The 19,290-nt window shown below is 42.2% G+C and overlaps 1 protein-coding gene across 1 annotated transcript; it reads right to left on the reverse strand.

Moving 5' to 3' along the window:
- Positions 1 to 877: 877 nt before the first annotated feature.
- gtf2a1 (general transcription factor IIA, 1) lies at positions 878 to 18,920 on the reverse strand. The gene is made up of 10 exons (XM_056294034.1): positions 18,782 to 18,920; positions 16,662 to 16,763; positions 14,172 to 14,364; positions 13,535 to 13,599; positions 8,298 to 8,373; positions 7,278 to 7,402; positions 6,096 to 6,200; positions 3,699 to 4,016; positions 2,983 to 3,072; positions 878 to 2,075 (listed from the first exon to the last, which is right to left on the reverse strand). The coding sequence occupies exons 1-10, from the start codon at positions 18,809 to 18,811 to the stop codon at positions 1,968 to 1,970; spliced, it is 1,212 nt and encodes a 403-aa protein (XP_056150009.1). The 5' UTR covers positions 18,812 to 18,920; the 3' UTR covers positions 878 to 1,967.
- Between the last annotated feature and the right edge of the window lie 370 nt (positions 18,921 to 19,290).

Consider the following 19,290-nt stretch of genomic DNA (forward strand, 5'->3'; position numbering starts at 1 on the left):
CGCTGCCGATCGAGTACCAATCCGATTCGCTTCGCTCAAAAACATCGAGTTGGACAACCGGCAAGTGGGGCAAAAGAAAACAGATATTCATTTTCCTCCCATTAGAGGGTTCCAACTACATACCTGTGAAAATGGCAAAGTAGATTCGCTTTGCATTCTCAGCGGCTCTTGGTATCATTGCTATGAAAACAACTGCCATCCGTGCATCTCGAGTGTCTACGCAAAAAACATGCTACAGTAAGCCGTAAGTTCTGCCAACAACAAGCGAAGCCACATAATAGCTGAAAACATACTTTATTTGAAATTGTTTCAACAGGGTGACTTTAAAAAAAAGAAAGAGAAAAAAATCCTGCAGAGGAAACACTCTGGGGGAACTCACTTCAATAGAAAACATTGGTTTAAAAGCGATGATTAAAACAGAAACAAAGGAAAACTTGTGGTAGACGCAAACATTTCAAACACAGCATCCTCGTTCAGTCAACAGGTGGGGAGAAAAGGAACACTTTAAGATTTAAGATCATAAGAGCACAGTTCGGTGCGGCTTTCCAACCCTTCAAAAATAGAACATTTCACGAACTCTCAGGAATAAATAGAAAACGAATGACCCCCCCGATAAATCATCTAAACTTCAATAGTACTGTAACATGTGGAAGCATGGGGTGTCGGAGAAAATGTAAGCCAATAAAAACCCTTGTAGAATAAAAGACCAGAACTGTGTAACACACACACACACACACACACACACACACACACACACACACACAGATTTAAGCATCTACCAACTGATTTTACAACACATTGATAAAATGACAGTGCAAACTTTAAAACGACTTTAAAAAGCTGAATTAAGAGCGAGAGATACGCTAAACTGGGGGGGGGGGGCAAAGAGACTGACAGTGATAACATTTTGTACAGTTCTTTTTCAGAAAGATCATTGGTTTTTTTGTTTGTTTGTTTTTTTTTGTTTTGTTTTGTTTCTGTTTTTGGAAAGTCTCTGTTGGAGATGAGGCTCCGTAGTAGCAGATGGGGGTGAGACAAGGACAGTATTTTTGGATTCAGCATTCTTTAGAAAGAAAAAAAAAAAGGAAAAAAAAACATGCCATCACACAAATATTGGTTAGTTGTCAATAGTGTTGCTTTGTCTTCTTTGTTTACCCTTCATAAGAACAAGAATTAAAAAAAAATCTCTTAAAAAGGTCTAAAATTGGGTTAATTACACGGAACATGAACACTACTATTAAATGGATGAGCGGAAATTTAGATTTGATCCAACTAGCTGACAGGAATCCGTTAAATGGAATTACGATGGGAGAATAACACCATTCGGGGTTAAAAGTTGATTCCAGCCATTCTACAAAGGCAGCGATCTTGGTTGGCGGCACTAAGCTTTCACTTAAGATGTAGACACGAGTTAGCCCAGTCAACAGACTACAGTGCATCACAGAAGTGTTCCTTTTTGTTAAATTAACGTGGATCTAGTGGATGACAAGGCAGGACACGTCAACCTGGTCCACTACACCTGCACGGATGAGAAATGAGTGAGATCCAATGGAAGTGACTTTGGACAGGAGAAGGCTCAGGACACTTGGAGAAAAATTAAAAGAGGACAAAAAAAGATAGCCGGGGGCAGTGGTGGTGGGTGGACATTTGTGGGTGGGTGGGTAGGTGGGGTGTTCCCAAGTTTTTTTTTTCCCTTTCCCTGGAGGTCTCTCATCCCACAAGGCCAGTTGGGTGTTAGTGACAGCACCCAGGTTGTACAGTACCTCACAGTCTTTTTGGGTTTGTCAAAAGTTCATTATTGTTGCATTTCAGACATGGAGCAGGTTTTCTAAAATGGATCCAGTCACAGGATATGGAAGGATATTGATGTGTCTATGTGAACTGGACCTAAAAAGTTCCAGAGTTTCCTGCTCCTGCTCTTTTATGTGTATATTCTTTTCCTCTCTTTTTCTCCCCCGACTTCTTTCTCACCATTCGGCGTCCCCGATGGCTTTGGAGAAGACATAGTCTCTCCCATTCAGGTTCATGATCCCGTCTTTCAGGTGGAATTTCCATTTGTTCTTACTTCTGTGGATCTGGGGAGGATGAGGGAGGAAATGAACGACGTAGGCGTAAACGGTAGACAGACACTATTCCAATAGACACCAGGCTGTACTGGCCAAAAAGCTATTCTGTGCCACTTGGATATTGGCCATTTTGCCAATGACTTTTTTAGTCATATCAATTCAGTATGACTATAGAATTAAAAATACTGTATTGATATTACAGCGGCCCCAATATATCTTGTGATAAACACTTGATATTGTGACCAAGTATATAAATCACACTTTTTGTTCTTGATTTGAGGAACAAAGTGGTTTGGTTGTGCTTCTTAGTATCTTGGTAACAGTGAAAAAACAATTCATTGTTAAGTGCCAATATACTGATAAGATGACTTTTTGATGCAAATGTGTGAGGACGGTGCAGATCAGAGTGGAGCATCTTACAACTTTCTGAATAGTAAATTTGAGTAAGTAATATGAAAAAGGATTTGAAAATTCTCTGCTGACGCGATCAAAGTCAGACTGTTTCAAACCTCAACCAATACACAAGGTGAGTATACACAGTCGTCTCTCAGGCTCCAGTTAACAGTCTGCTCAATGTGTTACTCTCAGATGGAAATTTATTCATTTCAACAAGAGAATCTGTTATGCCTGCATCATTCCATTGCAGATGAGGTTGTTGTAGGCACCGGATATATTTTTTCCAACTTAGCTAATGCTTAAATTGAAACGAATACTATTTCCCCAGGCTTTTTTGCTAAGCTCTCTGTGAAGTGGTCAGAGCTCAAATCAGCACTGTGACAAATGTGTCAAAATCAATAGCCACGTTTGAGGCAAAAGATCCCTGTGTAGAGCTTGGTACAGTGCAAAAGGACAAATATGTTAAGTGTAATTCAATGCGTCACACAGCACTCCTGATAGCTAGCTGTGTTTTTTTTACCTTGTCGTACTGGCACACCACTACATTCTCTGTATCAAACAGTTCCTGGTCTTCTTCATCGCTCACATCATCCCCACTGTTCAGTGGCTCCTAGTGAAGGTGAAAAAAAATCATGAGCATACACACCAGATGTTTCTCACTCACGTGGAACAGCCTTTAAAATTAGATTTAGTCCATGTGACCCGACAACACATTGCTATAATCAATAATTTTTTTGTTTTACTTGAGTGGCTGCATTCTAGACTGCCAACCCTGACTATTGTTTGGTAGAGGGTCTGCTTCACAATCTAATGACCCATCATGCAGATTCACCCATCAGTATAACATTTTGTGTTTCTTCGTCCACCAAGTTCTCACTATGGTACACTTCTTAAATGCAGATTGGAGCCAAATAGGAAGACTAGGCAAATGATATCTCACAAGAGAAATTTATAGGACATTGCATCAGATCTATTGTTTTGTAGTACTTTTGCAGATACCATAAAAAACAAACAAATCATTGTAGAGGAACAGAAATTGTCACAATATGGTCAACTATGGTATCCGCTGCATTTCAGGGTGTTTTAGGGAGCTTTTCAGCATTTTATTTATTTCTTTTATTTTGAGAAATTCAACTTGTGAAATGTGCTGCAAAAAGTAAGGATTTTCCACTAGTCCTGGTTCATATCAAAACCAAAGTTGGTCTTCAAAATAGGATGACATCCTCCAAAACCTACCTCTTCCACCTGCCCATCCTCCCCTCCATCCTTGTCCTTCTCCTCTTCATCATCCTCATCATACTCCTCCTCTTCATCCTCATCCTCTTCCGAGGAGGTGTCGCCAGCTCCGTCCACCTGCAGCATCATCGGGGGCTGTTGAGGCTGAGGCTGAGCCTGGGGCTGAGGCTGAGGCTGTGGTTGGGCCTGGGGCTGCTGTGAGGCCTGTGGCACAGCTGTGCCCTGAGCCTGCTGCACCTGCTGCACCTGCTGCACCTGCTGGACTTGAGCAGCTGCCTGACCAGGCTGAGCTGCCATGGCAGTTGTTGCCTGCATCACCTAATTGGAAGGGAGGCCCAGATAACCAGCAGTGACCATATGTAACTTGATGACAAGGAGGATAATGTGAGTTCTGTTCCCTGCATATGGTGGAATTGGTATGAATGGCCTACCTTTTAATTAACCGAGAGATAGGACTAGTTATGTGTAAATCAAGAACATATGTTTTCTATTGGCAGTTTTCATGGTTGGTTGACTAAGTTTGCAATGAGGGGGAAAAAAGCATATCATTCTTATGATTAAACACCATTGGTTATTGGTAGCCGATTATGTTACCATGCACATTAACTTTCATATGTTGCATTCCACCACTTGCCAGCAATCAGGCACAAACAAACAGGCCTATTACCCCCTTTCCACCAATGCGAACCTAGTTCCAGCTCTGGGCTGGTGCTAGTGCTGGTGGGCAGTTCGTTCAACTTGCGAACCTTGTAAGAACCGATTTGCTTTTCCACAGGCTAGAGCTGGCTAGAGACTCATGTCATTACGTTACTGTATACGTCTGTATACATACATCTCCGCATTCCCAGCAAGATGAGGCAAGAGATCAGCTGTGTAGATTTTGAACTGTTTTACAATTTTTGTATGCTATTTCATCATTAAATTCACGTCTGAGAATTTTTGAGGCATAAAACCAACTGTGTAGATTTCAAATATTGACAGTTTTACAAAAATTTATGGCAGGGGTGTCCAGGTAGCACAGCGGTCTATTCCATTGCCTACCAACATGGGGATCGCCTGTTCGAATCCCCGCGTTACCTACGGCTTGATCGGGCATCCCTACAGACACAACTGGCCATGTCTGCAGGAGGGAAGCAGGATGTGGGTATGTGTCCTAGTCGCTGCACTAGCACCTCCTCTGGTCGGTCAGGGCATCTGTCTTGGGGGGAGGGGGAACTGGGGGGGGAATAGCATGCTACGTCCCCCTGGTGAAAATGCTTCACTGTCAGGTGAAAAGAAGCGGCTGGCAACTCCACATATATTGGAGGAGGCATGTGGTAGTCTGCAGCCCTCCCCAGATCAGCAGAGGGGGTGGAGCAGTGACCGGGACGGCTTGGAGAGTGGGGTAATTGGCCAGGTTCAATTGGGGAGAAAGGGGGGGGGGGGTTGATGGCGAATTTAAAATTTGCTCCAATGTTTTTGGAGTTGAGAGGCTCTACAAACTGGCGACCAACAGGTCAGTCACGCTGTGAGCTGGCTGGAGCTCTCTCAAGAGTCCGGTCTGTTGACAGATGGTTTGTTTAAATATCATAATACAAATGTCCATTATAAAATTAACAGAACCCTGTGATTATTTGCCTTGTTTTCCTGTGGGCTATTTGAAATTTCCTTGATTAATCTCTCAATATTTCTTATGGTGAACTCTTCGGTGTTCTTTGCTGATGTGTTTTTAAGCATAGGATTTCAGAAAGTTACATTAAAATTAGGTTTTTAAATGCGGGAAAATGAATGTGGGGTGTCAAATTCACTCTGTCAAAGTCAATCAAATAAAGTATGTGCCAATAAAACCAACTTTGATTTGAACTGCCATTAGTGTTAAGGAGCGCATGCATTATTTGGCAGAATTGGTTGTTGCTGCCTGCACCCGGCCCCTGACGTAAGCGATTCTTTCTTCTAGCCCAGCAAAGAGTTGGTGCCGCGCTGGGACCCGTTATCCTGGCCGAAATTCGGTTCTTTGGCTGTCAAAACACTAAGAGCTGGTTCAAGATTTGGCACCAGCTCCGAACCAGCCCTCGAACTGCCTTGGTGAAAACGGGTAAGAGTAAATATCGACACAAGTTTAAATCCTTTAGTTTAACACAAGTACAAACTCAAGTTTGCTTCTGTGACATTTTCCCATCAGTCAACTGATGAAAATTCATCAAATCACTATTTCAAATTAATTCAGGAGTTATTTACAGTCACTCATAAATTTATTAAGCATGTGACCAATATTATCTACTGACATCACAGGAGGCGAGACAGTTCATTGTCTTTAAGATGTGACATATCTTTTTATCGTGTGATTGTGCAGGACAGACTTCAGGACAGAAGGGACCAATAGAAATTAAGTTATTCATGAATGTAGTGTGTACTGACCTGTGTGTTGCCCTGGACTTTGTTTCCAGGGGCGAGGACAATCTGCTGGGGCTGGATGATGACTCCTGTTTGCTGGGGCAGGCCTCCCTGTAGAGGAGCCAGCACCTGGACAGACAGCAAGAATGACCCATTCACAGCAGCTCTCAATTCAACCCTGGCAGGGATAAACATTTTCTAGAAGACTTTTGAGGTAATGATCTCCAAAAGTAAAAAAGGCACATATAACCTAGAATGTCCAAACATAAATAAATAACAAAAATAATTGTTTCACAGGTCATTATACAATTACTGTGAACATTTAGAGTGGGACGTAATAAAACATCTGATGCTGTGCTACACTGAAAAGGTGATTTATTTTATTTACATAAGTAGTATTAATAAAGTGGTGAAGCAGTAGTAATAATAATTATTTAAGATACAGGCTACAATGTGACTTCGGTTACAGATAATAGTCCGTGTCACAAACAGAGGTAGACAAAGAATTGGTTAACAAAATATTCTAATTTTGTTAATAAATAAGTCAAAGGGCAGATGTGAAGGGAATAAAAGACTGCTTTGGCTCAACTTTAATATCAATGCGAATTCTGACTGTTATTTGACTGTACTTTTTCAACCCTTCCTTTCTTTTTCTAGCGTAGACCTCCACACCCTCAAAATTAGAGGGGGCACGCTTCCCCTTCAGGAAGTGATCCTGGAAGACAAACGGTCAAATAGCAAATCATTCAATACATTTGAAATCAACCCTGAAAGCAATCATTGTAATTTGTTTGCAGTTTCATCATCTCTGTGAAGAAACATTATGACGAGGTGGTCTATGATACTTAGAAGGCTTGAGGTTGTTTTAACACATTCAATCACTGCAGACCGGTTCACAGACACGGTCATTCATGAGAGTTTTGGGTTGTACGTTCAATCAAGGAGAATTTCCTTTATGAAACTTAAGTCCTGCCTGCCAATTTGTAGTGACCTTTTGGGAGGATAGCGTGTATCCATATTTTCCACGGCCGCTTCTCATGACACCTCATAGATTTTCCCTTTTTTCCATAACTAGATACAAAGTCGTGAAAGTTTCCAGGTTTTTCCAGGATGCGTGGGAGCCTTGCACAGGCCACTACCACCTTGCTCCAGTGTAGCTGTGCTGGGCATCTTATGTTGATAAGCCCTGGTGTGACGGGGGCGTACCTGCTGTATGACGGGGGCCTGCACGCCACCAGGCTGCATCTGCTGCTGCAACAAGATTTGCTGCTGGGGCTGCTGGATGATGTACTGGGCCCCATTTGGAGCACGTACCACCTGCAAGATCTGGCCTGAGAAAGGACAGAGCATGAGAAGACAGGGAAACAAAAAAGGCAGGTGTTAGGGTTAATACTCCTGCCTGTGCCCCTGAGCAAGGCAATAGAAAGAAGAACTGGAGTTGGTCCCTGGGCACTGCAGCTGCCCACTACTCCTATCCAATAGGATGGGTTAAATGCAGAGAACACATTCAATGTAAGAATACAATTCGAATACAATGACAAATACAGTGGCTTTCTTTCTTTCTAAAAAAAAAAGAGAAAAGAAAAGCGCACTTCTAAAGCAACTTTTAAGTATATTGAGGGGGTTTGAAATTCCATCATTTGGGGAAAGCAAAGCACATGATTTTTTTTTAAACTAAACCTATCACTTGGGGTATTTCAACCTGTGAAGATAAAGCTTTTGATGAAGTAAGCTGGGACATTTCTTTGGTCAAAATTCATGTCATGACCTCAAGTTGTTATCTGCTGACAGACCTACTATGTCTGAGGAAAACCAGTCTCAAACAAGAACTTCTATTTTGAGAAATCTGTAAGGAAAAATGGTCACAGTAAAAATAAACAGTCTACCGCCATTCAGGCATTGAAAACTAACAATGGCTGAGTTTGTCATATGACTGTGATGATGATTCAGTAGATTTCACCCCAGCGAGATAAAAATTAAATCAACTTTATTGCTCCCCACGTGAATATTGTGTCATATCAGCAAAAACGACTGAGACTGGGGACATTCGTGGTAATCTGAAAACATCAGATCTTCATCTGACTTGTTGTGGAGCGTTAATTTGCCCTGACGCCCTTTTGAAACTGTGATGTGTGTGTGTGTGTGTGTGTGTGTTTGGGGGGCGGGGGGGGGGGGGGGACGAGAGAGAGAGAAAAGAGAGACAGAGATGTTTAAATATATACACACCTTGGCTGGTGATGAGCTGTTGGTACGGGGTGACTCCGGTGGGCAAAGCGAGAGTTGCTGCAGTGGCTGCTGCACTCTAGAGGAAGAGTAGCAAAACACGGGCATGCAGTTATCAAAATGATGCATAAGGACCTGAGGCAATTTCCAAATACAGCCTTGAGCATAATTGCAGGGTTAAGGAACGTGAAAGAGGGATCTTTTAAGAATAAAAGACATGTCAAAGGTGAAATGCTCAACAGAGGCGTTAAAAGGTGTCTCGATGTAAGGTACAAATTTCACAATTATAGGGACATCTCTCTGGTGAGACAAACAATTATACAAATTTGGGTATGTCTGACCATTTACTTTTAACAATGAACATCTTAATCACCCTCCCCTGAATGATTTAGTTAATAGGAATTAAATTATTCATCGAACTGGGTTTGTGTATCTTCATCCCTCAATTGAAATTTACTGCTTTTGTTTAATGCTGGGAGGGCAAAAATTGATAAGAGGCTCAAAGGGAACAGGCTATTCATTTTTTTATAATGGTGGATAGAGAAAAAAAAAACCATTGTGTTTGAGCTAATGCTTAGACAAGACTGAAAACAAGCAGGAGCAGGACGTGCCCAGCTACATTGGCACAGATGCGACTTCTGACGCTAACAGTTGGCTTTGCAGAACGCAACTAATTTAAAGAGGAAAGAAAAAAATGAAGACACTGCGTAGGAGTTAAACCGACAGAAAATGGAAAATAAAAACTGCACGTATGCATGTGAGGAGAGAGAGGGAGCCTGTTTATGGATGAGGTGTGAGCCAGTCCAAACTTAGGGCCCTTGCAAAGCCATGCCTGAAAGACATCTCCTCCATTCTGCTCTCAGTATCTCCTTTGCCTCCCCACCTTTTCATCTGTCCCTAGCATGACCATTCCTACACTCTCCAGATTGTAGGCATCGCGGGTCTAAAGATAAAGGGTGTCATCCATTGTCGCACACAGTAGCTCCCCGTTTTTCAGTGCATGATTATAAAGCCCAGAGACTGCAACTGTAATTTAGGCCTACAAATACATCCATCCATTACCCAAGCCACTTATCCCAATTGGGGTCACGGGATGCTGGAGCTTATCCCAGCAGTCACAGGGGGGGGCAGGTGGGAAGACACCCTGGACAGGCCGCCAGACAGACCATCACAGGGCCAACACACACACACACACACACACACACACACACACATTCACACCTAGGGAAGATCAAGTATGGCCGAGTCACCTGACTTACATGCCTTTGGAAGGAAACCGGAGCACCCAGAGGAAACCCATGCAGACGCGGGGAAAACATGAAAACTCCACACAGAGGATGACCCGGGACGACCCCCAAGGTTAGACAACCCCGGGGTTTGAACCCAGGACCTTCTTGCTGTGAGGCGACAGCGCTAACCACTGCGCCACCGTGCCACCCGCCTACAAATACAGACGTGCTCAAATTTGTTGGTATCCTTAAAGCTCATTGAAATAATGCTTCATTCCTCCTGAAAAGTGATGAAATCAAAAGCTATTTCATCATGTATACTTGCATGCCTTTGGTATGTCATAGAATAAAGCAAAGAAACTAGAATACATAATAATTCACCTTTTCACAAAGATTCTAAAATGACCTGGACACATTTGTTGGTACCCCTTAGAAAAGATAATAAATAATGGGATTATAGTAATATTTCAAATAATAAGTTTATTTAATTAGTATCACACGTCTACAATCTTTTAATCAGTCAGTCTATTCAAATGGAGAAAAGTAGTCACTGTGCTATTTGGTATCATTGTGTTCACCATACTGAACATGGACCAGAGAAAGGAGATCAGAAAGAAAATAATAAACAAGCATGGTAAAGGTGAAGGCTACAAGACCATCTCCAAGCAGCTTGATGTTTCTGTGACAACAGCTGCAAATACGTTTAAGGTCCATGGAACTGTAGCCTTCCTCCCTGGGCCACAAGGAGAAAATCGACCCCATATTGAACAGAAGGACAGTGCGAACGGCAGAAAAAGAACCAAGAATAGCTGCCAAAGAGATACAAGCTGAACTCCGAGGTGAGGGTATGTCAGTTTCTGATTTTTGAACGAAAGCAAGCTCCACTATTTTTTCCTTTTTTTTTTATTAGAAAATATGGCACATGAGAACATGAGAAGACAAAACAATGTCAGTTTAACAATGAGAGTCACAGTTAAAACATAGCTACATAATAATAGCAACATAATCAAAGTACTTTGCATCTCAATGGATAAAAAAAGCCATATTTTCTGCCTTTTTAAAGGTGTTTTCATATTAAGGACTCAACTTTTGAAAGAAAAACATAAAAAAGCCAGAGTGGAATTTGCTAAAATGCATATTGACAAGCCACAATCCTTCTGGGAGAATGTCTTTTGGATAGATGAATTAAAACTGGAGCTTTTTGGCACGTCACAGCAACTCTTATGTTCACAGATGAAAAAAATGAACCTTTCAAAGAAAAGCTCACCAGACCTACAGTGAGACGTGGAGGAGGCTCGGTGATGTTTTGGGGCTGCTTTGCTGCGCCTGGCACAGCATGCCTTGAATCTGTGCAGGGCACAATGAAATCTCAAAAGACTATCAAAGGCATTCTGGAGCGAAACATACCGTGCGGTGTCAGAAAGCTCTGTCTCAGTCACAGGTCATGGGTCCTCCAACAGGATAATGACCCAAAACACACAGCTAAAGCACCCAAGAATGGATAAGAACTTTGGACTATTCTGAAGTGGCCTCCTATGAGTTCTGATCTGAATCCTATCGGACATCTATGGAAAGAGCTGAAACTTGCAGTCTGGAGAAAGCACCCATCAAACCTGAGACAGCTGGAGCAGCAGTTTGCTCAGGAAGAGTGGGCCAAAATACTTGTTAACAGGTTAAGAAGTCTCATTGAGAGCTACAGAAAATGCTTGAGTGGAGTGATGGCCTCTAAAGGTTGTGCAACAAAATATTAGGTTAAGGGTCCCATCATTTTTGTGTATGCCATTTTCATTTGTTTAATTTACAATATTGTGTTGAATAAAAAAAATCAAAAGCAAAGTCTGATTTCTACGAAATATGGAATAAACAATGGTGGATGCCAACTACTTGTCAGTTTCTTTCTCTTTTTTAAAATTTTTTATTTCTTTCTTTCTGATTTGTCCCCTTTTTCTCCCAATTTAGTGGCCATTCGATCCCTATTTTAGTTCAAACTCCCACCCTCATACTGCATGCGTTCGCCAACTGCATCTCTCTGGCCAGCAGTCTTGAAGGAGACGCCTCGCCACTTTCGTGACAAGGCGAATCCAGGCCGAACCACTGCTTTTTCCGACACACACAGAGACGCATTCATGTGACGAACACAAGCCGACTCCGCCCCCCTCCCGAAGACAGCGTTGCCAATTATTGCTGCTTCGTCGAGTCCGGCCATAGTCGGATCTGACGAGACCGGGGCGTGAACCCCAGTCCCCAGTGGGCAACTGCATCGACACAAAGCCGATGCTTAGACTGCTACACCACCGTGGACTTACTTCTGTCAGTTTCAAGTTATTTCTGAGAAAATTGTGCAGGGGTACCAACAATTTGAGCACGTCCTGAAAGTTGACTAACAGTGCTGCGGTGACACATTGCCTGTAAATCCAAACGTATGCATGTGTGTGTGTGCATTACATTACATGCATGTGTGGGTACAGTGTGGATAGCAAAGTGAAATTCTTCCTTCTCCAAGCACCAGTACTGTGCTTCTATAGATATACGTGTTAATACATTGAGGTGACAGTGGCTCACAGATAGAGCAGATCGTCTGGTAACTGGAGGGTTGCCGTTTTGATCCTCGGCTTCTTCTTCTGGTGTGTTCCCTGTTTCTCAGGGGTCGCCACGGCAGATTCTATAGTTTCCATTGGTACCCAGTGAGGGCACAACACCATTGGCGGCCGCTGTTCAACCCGGGCCTTGGTCGAGCTGATATGGAGCCTCAACCGATCCGGTATGGTCTTGTCAATCCGCATACTGATTTGGCAAAAATGTTACGTCGGATGCCCTTCCTGACACAACCACTAACCCTATCGACGGGGGCCCAGGTAAAGCGCTGGATGCCATCTCAGTATTCATGGACTTGGGCCCAAGCCTGTTGTTTTGATCCTCGGCTATTTCTTGCAAGAAGGGCGGTATCCTTGAGCAAGACACCTAACCCCTATCTGCTCCCGATGAGCAGTTTGTTACCTTGCGTGGCTGACACCACCATCAATGTATGAGAGCGTGGGTGATTGTTAGGCGTGTAAATCCCAAGTTTCATCACAATACGATATTATATCAATTCCTTGGACAACAATACAATATTTGCTGATATCACAAAGTCTGCTGCGATACAATTTCGATTCAGGGGCCTGCGATCGATGTGAGACAATGTCATATTAACGAAATCAGTTACATTTATATCAACTCACAAAAAGCAACTAACATATGATTTGAACATTTTATTACTGAGCTCTTCCAGACATTTACATGAAAAACAAGCTAATCTTTTAAATAAAAGATCTGTTTACTATAAAGTGCCACATTTCTTATGTTTAAGTGCAAATGTTTTTTATCAGTTAACTTAAAGAGCTCTTGATGACCTTACAATTATAAACATAAACCCTGTACATATATGCTTCATCGCCTTGGATTTACAAGGTTCTATCTGTGTGCTCAGAGGTTTAGAGATATTGAGCTCTAAAATTTTCACATTCGAGGTATATCTTAAAGATGATGATATGGATCAATGTTTTCACTTTGCATCAATGATATTGGATCACTGATCACTGAATCGATACATTGATCCAGATCGATGGATCGTTACACCCCTAGTGAACGTGGGGCATTGATTGATTGTAAAATGCTTTCAGTGGCTGTTGCAGCTAGAAAAGCACTATATAAAATGCAATCCATTTACAATACATCTCCCTCACTGTCCAGTCACCTGCCAAAACCCCAATAATATTCTCCCATTGGATCTGTATGGTCTCAATGGACGTGCTGACATGATTTAAGAAACAACGCAGCTCTAGTACACTTCTGGCATCTTATACAAACATTCCTACTTCCTGTTAAAAGCAGTTTTCATTTAAAATAATGTTCAGGATGACCGAACTACCAATGGTCTGTGATTGCCCACAGTCAAAATCAATGTCCTGATATGCAATTAAATGTGCTGCCCTTACATAAACACACACAACGTAGACAGTGTTTACTTACCATCCCTGTGGCATTCATATGCTGCAGAATCTTTGGATCCTGAACAATGACTTGCGGCTGGGGAGCTATGGAGAGAGGATGAAAAACAACATGAAATGCAGCACTGCCATCAATAACATTCTCTTAAAAGGAAAACAAGAAGGGCCTATCAAATGTCTAATGCAGTGTGACCAACTGCAAGGATACACCCTCTCCCTTGTACTTTTTTTTAACTCCTGCTGACGTATGCGCTATTGTTTATTGTGTTTTATTGTTGATTGCTCTGATTTTTTTACTGCTTTTATTGTATGTGATGTAAGGTGACCTAGGGTGTCATGAAAGGCACCTTTAAATAAAATGTTTATTATCATTATATTATTACCATGAAAGGCTCCGGGCCCAGTGACCTGTGTGAGCTGCAATACATGGGTCAAAGAACCTTGGTATTATTTCTACAAAACGTCTTTCCTGCTTTAGCTTTTAGAATTATATTGCTGTCTATTCTGCAACTGCTGTTGTCTGTCTTTTCACAGCTGTCTGTCTTTTCACAGACACCTGCATCTGTGAATATGGTATTCACAACCTCTGTCACTGACCAACACTACAGTTACACATATCATAAGTCACTCTGGAAATCCATGTGACTAAACAATGATACCTTGCTGCTGTGGTGGCAGGAGTACTTGTTGGGCCTGTGCTGGCTGGGTGACTTGCTGCACCTGCTGCACCTGTTGGGCCTGCTGCTGCTGCTGCTGCTGCTGCTGCTGCTGAGCGGCCTGGAGGGCTGCCTGCTCTTCAGTAGTATGGAAGCCCTCCACTGCCTTGGACTGCATCAGCTTATTCTCCCACAGCTAGTGACAGCAAAACAACAGGACGTTTTTTTTTTGCCAAAGATATGCCATTCTGCAGTCTTCAATTATGAAGCTCAGACAAAAATCAAGGGACAGACACTGTCGATGAGACACTGGCCAAGAAGCTATGTTGGCATTATAACACTGAGAATATGATGGAAAATGGATATTGTAAGCTATGTGCCATTCAAAGCTTTCTCTCCCACCTTATATCCCTTATAATCCAAAGACAAAATGGGATAAAGATGAGGAAAAAGACTAGAAACAATTGTACAGAATTTCCTTGTACCTCCAGCAACTAGGACGCGAGCCAATGGGATGTGAGGTTTGACAGATAATCATGTTAAGGTTTTAAATCTTATTGGTTCTAATTATAGTAGCATAGTACAAGCCACTCAGACCATTACAGGGCAACTGCAATAGGAGAAAAATCCATTTAAGCCATGGCACATATAAATAGCGACCCAGAGGCATTTACATACAAGCATAGCCACAGGGGTTATGCAAACTCTTGATATTCCAGCCTATTTTGCCTACACTTACAATTGGCCAAGAGGCATGGTACCCACATATCCTTAGGGGCTGGCAGGTTTTTCCAGTCGATTTACTGCTGAAATGAGTTACTCTCCAGTATATTGTTTAACACACCTCAGGCACATCATTGAGAACATGTGGGATTCAACTGTACTGTCAAATAAAATAATCACAGTCTTCAATTGCCTTATTTGTAGGGTTGGGTATCATTTCCGATATTGATTCAGCTTATCGATTCCGGTTCTTAAAAGATTCTCAATTCCCTGGGTCCGCGGTGGTGTAGCGGTCTAAGCATCGGCTTTGTGTCGATGCAGTTGCCCACTGGGGACCGGGGTTCACGCCTCGGTCTCGTCAGATCCGACTATGGCCGGACTGGATGAAACAGCAATAATTGGCAACGCTGTCTTCGGGAGGGGGGCGGAGTCGGCTTGTGTTCGTCACATGAATGCGTCTCAATGTGTGTCGGAAAAAGCAGTGGTTCGGCCTGGATTCACCTTGTCACGGAAGTGGCGAGGTGTCTCCTTCGAGACTGCCGGCCGGAGAGATGCAGTTGGCGAACGCATGCAGTATGAGGGTGGGTGTTTGAATTAAAATAGGGAGTGATGGGCCACTAAATTGGGAGGAAAGGGGAAAAATTAGAAATAAATTTAGAAAAAAAAAAGGATTCTCAATTCCGATTCTTTGAAGGGCGGGATCAAAACAGGTCACACTTATTTCACAGAAAGAAACTTTTCTTTTTAAAAACCTTTACACAACTCATATTCGGTCATATTTACAATTGACTTCTTAGGAGATGGGAAGACATGCATGCATACAACTTGCTTAACTATAGCTACAGCCGTGCAGATGGCTAGCCAGGTCCTAGTACTGAAACTAGCGCGAGTGAGTTTTGTATAGGATCCGACAAGCAGAATCAAAATTAAAATTTCTTAATGACTCCATTGGAATTGAAATGTTGGAACCAGTTCTAACTTTGAACCAGTTCTCGATGGCCGACCCTACTTATTTTGTGAAAAATTATACTGATAAAAGTAATATTCCTGTAATTGTAACTGCATAGGCAAGTAAGCAAGAAGTACTTTTTGTTAGGGTGTCAGGATTTCGATTCTAAATTGAAAATCGATCGAAATGAGCATTTGATTATGACCTTCAAAATCAAAGGTAGGATTGGTGATTCTCCAAGTATTTTTTTTTCTCTCCACTCCCTTCTACTTGCACGTGCGTCCAGAAAAAAACCAAAACAAAAACAGACAATACAGCTTTCCGGTAGCTTCACAATTGACCGGTAAAATAAAAGTTATTGTTATTATCTCAGCCAGGCAGAGTAATGGTTGAATGTAATGTGACACTTTCTGGTCCCAGAGTGAAAATGCTATCCGTGCCTGCCTCCTTTTTAACATAGGTCAGAGCGCCCCTTGTGCTGGTAGGAATTTTGTCTTGCTCAAGGACACTTCAGTCGGGTAGATGTTTACTAACATGTGGTCATGAACCCAGGCGCTAATCCCAGGGCCGATTTCCTTACTCGTTCCTTCACTATGCAACTCTAATGGTTCTCGATGAAAGATTTACTCTTACAAAATTCAAGAAAAAAAAAAAAATCAAAGCTCAAGAAGGCAGGTTTATGATCCATCCTTCACTTGGCCTCCACAAAATGCCAAGAGCTTACTAGGTATTTAAGCTAACTAGGTATTTAGTACTGGGTATTTAAGCTTACTAGGTATTTGGTGTATTTGTTATGGGTTAGTGGAAGATGTGCTGGTTACCGTTTTCAGCTCCAACAGCACCTGCTCGTCCACTCCTTCATCGAGAAATAGCTCCCGCACCTCATTGATCACATCCTCAATCACAGACTTATACAGTTTAGGCTACAAAGAAAGTGAGAAGAGGAAAATCAGTTGTATTCCTGACAATACTTTAATTCTGAAAGTGCTTCAAGACAAATTAAACACGTTATTAGTGGCACTGTTCATGTTTATTAGCAGGGGTTTCTTTACCATGAAAAATACGGTTTAATCCAACCTAAAACTGACATTAAAACTAGTTATAAGACATGTAATAAAACTGTCGTCCAATCTGCAAACACATTACCCCTCGCTGCATATAAAAAAAGCATCATGTTTTGATTTTGATTTTTTTAATAAAAATTCACAATATTGGCTCTTTTGAGACCATTGCCGATAAAACAGGGTCAATACGTTGGAACGCTGCATCACCAATCATCCTAAATGAAACACTGTAACGATATGGTACATGCCAAATCACGTTTGCACCAATAATTGAACCCTCACGCTCTGTTTATTAACTAGCAATGATATCGCCAATCACATGGACCTTTGTATTTTCGGGCAACTGTGAAATGTTACTAAAAGTACTTTTTTTTTAAGGTTAATAGCTGCGAGTCAAAACGCGTCAATTTGACCGGGACAGAAGGGGTTAACAACGAATGTGGTTGGCGCAGTCCACCGGACCACCGCTGCGTTGTCACCGCACGCACGGCGTCCAGGCGTTCATGCGCAAAGCTCGGTGACCCGGCTCGTATTCACAGTCACACGGCCACCAAAGGACATAAACAAGGCAAAAGCAAAATTAAAAAAAAAAAAAGGACCGTCCTTGCTCCTTTATGAAATCACGGGCACGCACTTACGAGCGCGGATGAAATTGGGATTTAAAAACGGGTCTCGTTTAAATTTAAAAAAAAACCAAACTATGCACAATAAGCGACGCGGGCCACACCGCACTGCGCAGCATCCCTCCCCCGCGCGTGTCCGCAGCCTCTCCCTCCCCCTCGGCCTGTCCGTTCTCCACTATTTAAAGCACAGTCTGGTGTTTATATGTAGAGTCGGTGACGTAACGTCGAGTAGCACCTTCCCATCCCGGGCAGTCTATATTAGAGAGCCAATATGGCTGTATAAAACCCAGGCTGCGGAAAGGAGGAGGGCCAGAGAGCGGAGAGAAGAGACGCGGAGGCCATTTTACCGAGCAGCGATCGGACGCCCTGCGGCAAGCCTTGCAATTTGGGGCGACTGGATATATTAGATATTTGTGCTGAGAAAAAAAATAAAATAAAAAGGCTTATGGGTGAATTTTAAAAAGTTGAATGGTCGTGACGTAGGGGCAGGTTATAATTTGGTATGGAATTGGTAAAAAGAGGTGGCTTTTTAGGGGGGAGGGGGACAGCTCTCCGGCTTTCTGTGCGTGGAATGGTGGACAATGAGGCACTTGATTTGAGCGTCTGAGAAATCACAAGACGGCTTCGTACTAAAAAATAAATATATATATATTTGTTCAATTTCCCAAACTGCTATAGTTTATTCATGGTGGATGGAAAGGTGCTTGACGTACATCTGTAATTTGACATCTGTAAACTATTTTTTTCTACAACCTTAACTATTTTCTCCCCAGCGCGATAATGTACAACTACTTCAACCAACCAACGCAACACTACTTGGACTTGACCATGAATTACAAGCAAAAACCAACAATCTTGATTAAAATTGCAATACACAACTAACCGTTACCAACTCATGATGGAAGCTCCATTCAAACAGCACAGATTAGTTTAAACAATGCATTTCCAGTGAGATTCTGCACGTGAACACCTTAGCAACCCTGTAAAATTACTCGATTTATTAAGCTTCCCTAGTCTCCCATTCTAACCAAAGAGGTTTCATATGACGGAGCTGTGTAGTTTAGAAAACTGATTAAAATGGCCGATTGACTACCATTTATTTATTAGAGAAAACAGCAGGGCGATTTTGCTCTAAATGCACATCCCTTTTTACTACAGTCAAATAAAAGTAGCTCGTCGTCAGTTTCACCCCCCTCCCCCATCACAAATTTACCCGCAATTTCCCACTGACAGTCCTTAGAGATTGATCCTTACCACTGGGTTCGAGTTAGCCGAGCTCGCCATTATACGCGTAGTGTGAAAACCACACGAAAAATAGGCGAGAAATCGAGCCGAAAAACAACAAAAAATCGACTTAAAACAACTGGGAACGGTATTTTAAAATAGCCGGCATCACTTTTTGTAAATAAAACACAGTTTTAGGCGGTCTTATTTACAATCCCGGGCTGTGCTTTCCCAGCCGTCCTTCCTCCTTCGTTGTCCTCCTTTATATACTGAGCGATGGTGCTGCGAGTGCGCGAACATAGGGCAGGGTCAACCTAAACGCCACGCGAGACTTCGTACGGGATTTCTTATTTTTTTTAAACAGTTTCCACGCCCTGCTGGGAAATGTAGTTTAAATTCAACTGACAAATTTAAAATGAAAAAAAAAACAACCGTAAAACTATCAAGAAGGAATAGTTTCAGTCAACAAGGCAAAAGTGTGAATGCAGTGCTCTAAACTCTTATTGATATTTATTTGGTATACAATAAATTGTTAACTT

The sequence above is a fragment of the Lampris incognitus genome, chromosome 15, assembly GCF_029633865.1.
Source record: "Lampris incognitus isolate fLamInc1 chromosome 15, fLamInc1.hap2, whole genome shotgun sequence".
Lineage (NCBI taxonomy): Eukaryota > Metazoa > Chordata > Actinopteri > Lampriformes > Lampridae > Lampris > Lampris incognitus.

Coding starts and splice junctions, on each gene's coding strand:
- gtf2a1 (XM_056294034.1), bottom strand. CDS start 18,811: ATGGCGAGCTCGGCTAACTCGAACCCAGTG. Junction 7,403..8,297: donor ACAGCTCATCACCAGCCAAG/GTGTGTATATAT, acceptor GTCCTTTCTCAG/GCCAGATCTTGCAGGTGGTA. Junction 2,076..2,982: donor TGGTGTGCCAGTACGACAAG/GTAAAAAAAACA, acceptor CATCCTCCCCAG/ATCCACAGAAGTAAGAACAA.